Source organism: Ascoidea rubescens (genome assembly GCF_001661345.1).
Source record: "Ascoidea rubescens DSM 1968 unplaced genomic scaffold ASCRUscaffold_60, whole genome shotgun sequence".
Lineage (NCBI taxonomy): Eukaryota > Fungi > Ascomycota > Saccharomycetes > Ascoideales > Ascoideaceae > Ascoidea > Ascoidea rubescens.
In genome coordinates this window covers 1-1,171 of record NW_017962972.1, presented here as the reverse complement: position 1 = coordinate 1,171, position 1,171 = coordinate 1, and the positions used below count along the sequence as shown (strand labels likewise).

Here is a 1,171-nt window from a genome sequence, read left to right as displayed (position 1 = left end):
TTCTCTATACTCATCTAGTTTGGGATGAACGTTTTCGGAAATGATAAGTCTATTTGATGCTTTAGATTCTTCGAAATCAATTGAGCTTTCTATTATTGATATTAAATCATTCAATACATCCAAATCCAAAGTTTGGCATATTNTGTCAAGCAAATCTATACTTTTTTCATTCTTATCCAAGTTATAGATGTTTTGTGTTATTGATAGTGCTTTGTTAATAAAATTTCTAATGGATTCCCAGGTTCTATAATTAGACTTGCCAGCTTGTAAGCTCAATATTAGCTTTGACATATTTGGCATATTTTTTAAGAATAAATCAATTTGAGAAATATAATCCGAATTTTTCGACAATAATAAGATTTCTATTGTTTTCTGTCGTTTTTCAATTGAATCAATATTATAAAGTGGTCTTGATAACCATAATTTTAAATAATTGGAACCAAGTTTTGAACCAGTAAAATTCAATAAATCTGCAATTTGGGAGTTAGTTTTGAATGTTTTAAGTTAATGATTTACAAAATAATGAATGTGTGATATACCAAATACTGACAACTTTGCACTTGGAATAGTGGTTACTTGAGATGTGCTATCCTGGGAAAAAATCTGCAAAGCATAGAGTGAATCTTCATCAATAAACATATAATCGTCTCTAAATAAAACAAAAATGGGTTAATAAAATGAAGACTAATTGAGAANAATACCTTGTTTTTGCTCAAGAACTTACAATACTAGAGTTTCAATATTTGTGATTAGACTGGCCATGGACAACATTGAATTCTGAAAATACAAATAAGTTTCAAGCGTTGAAAATAACCCACCAAGAGTTCCAAGCTAAATAACTGTTAGTTTGGTAAAGCGCTAAAAGGAAACGATGATTTCAAATAACAAAAGGTATAATGTACGACCACAGACAACTCAGAATTATTGATCAAGTTATCAAAGCTTGATTTTAAAACTGTCGTGTGTTTATTCAAATTCTCGTTTTCTTCAATATTTTTATTGTGGTTTTCAAACTCTTTAATTAAGCTCTGAATATTTTTGACGGCTTCNAGCCTGGTGAATTCTCTGTTTGGTTTTAATTTGGTTGAGTAGCTGTATTTTTGTGCTATAGATTATTGCAAAAAATGTCAGATTGAGTGCTCATTAATGGACTGTTGTTGTGTTTTTAATG

The 1,171-nt window shown here is 29.4% G+C and overlaps 1 protein-coding gene across 1 annotated transcript; it reads right to left on the bottom strand.

Moving 5' to 3' along the window:
* Positions 1-10: 10 nt before the first annotated feature.
* ASCRUDRAFT_16060 (uncharacterized protein) lies at positions 11-790 on the bottom strand (the record flags this gene model as incomplete). The annotated part of the gene is made up of 4 exons (XM_020189395.1): positions 725-790; positions 540-649; positions 162-470; positions 11-89 (listed from the first exon to the last, which is right to left on the bottom strand). Coding segments are annotated over exons 1-4 (543 nt in total), but the record flags the coding sequence as incomplete, so codon positions are not given.
* Positions 791-1,171: the final 381 nt, after the last annotated feature.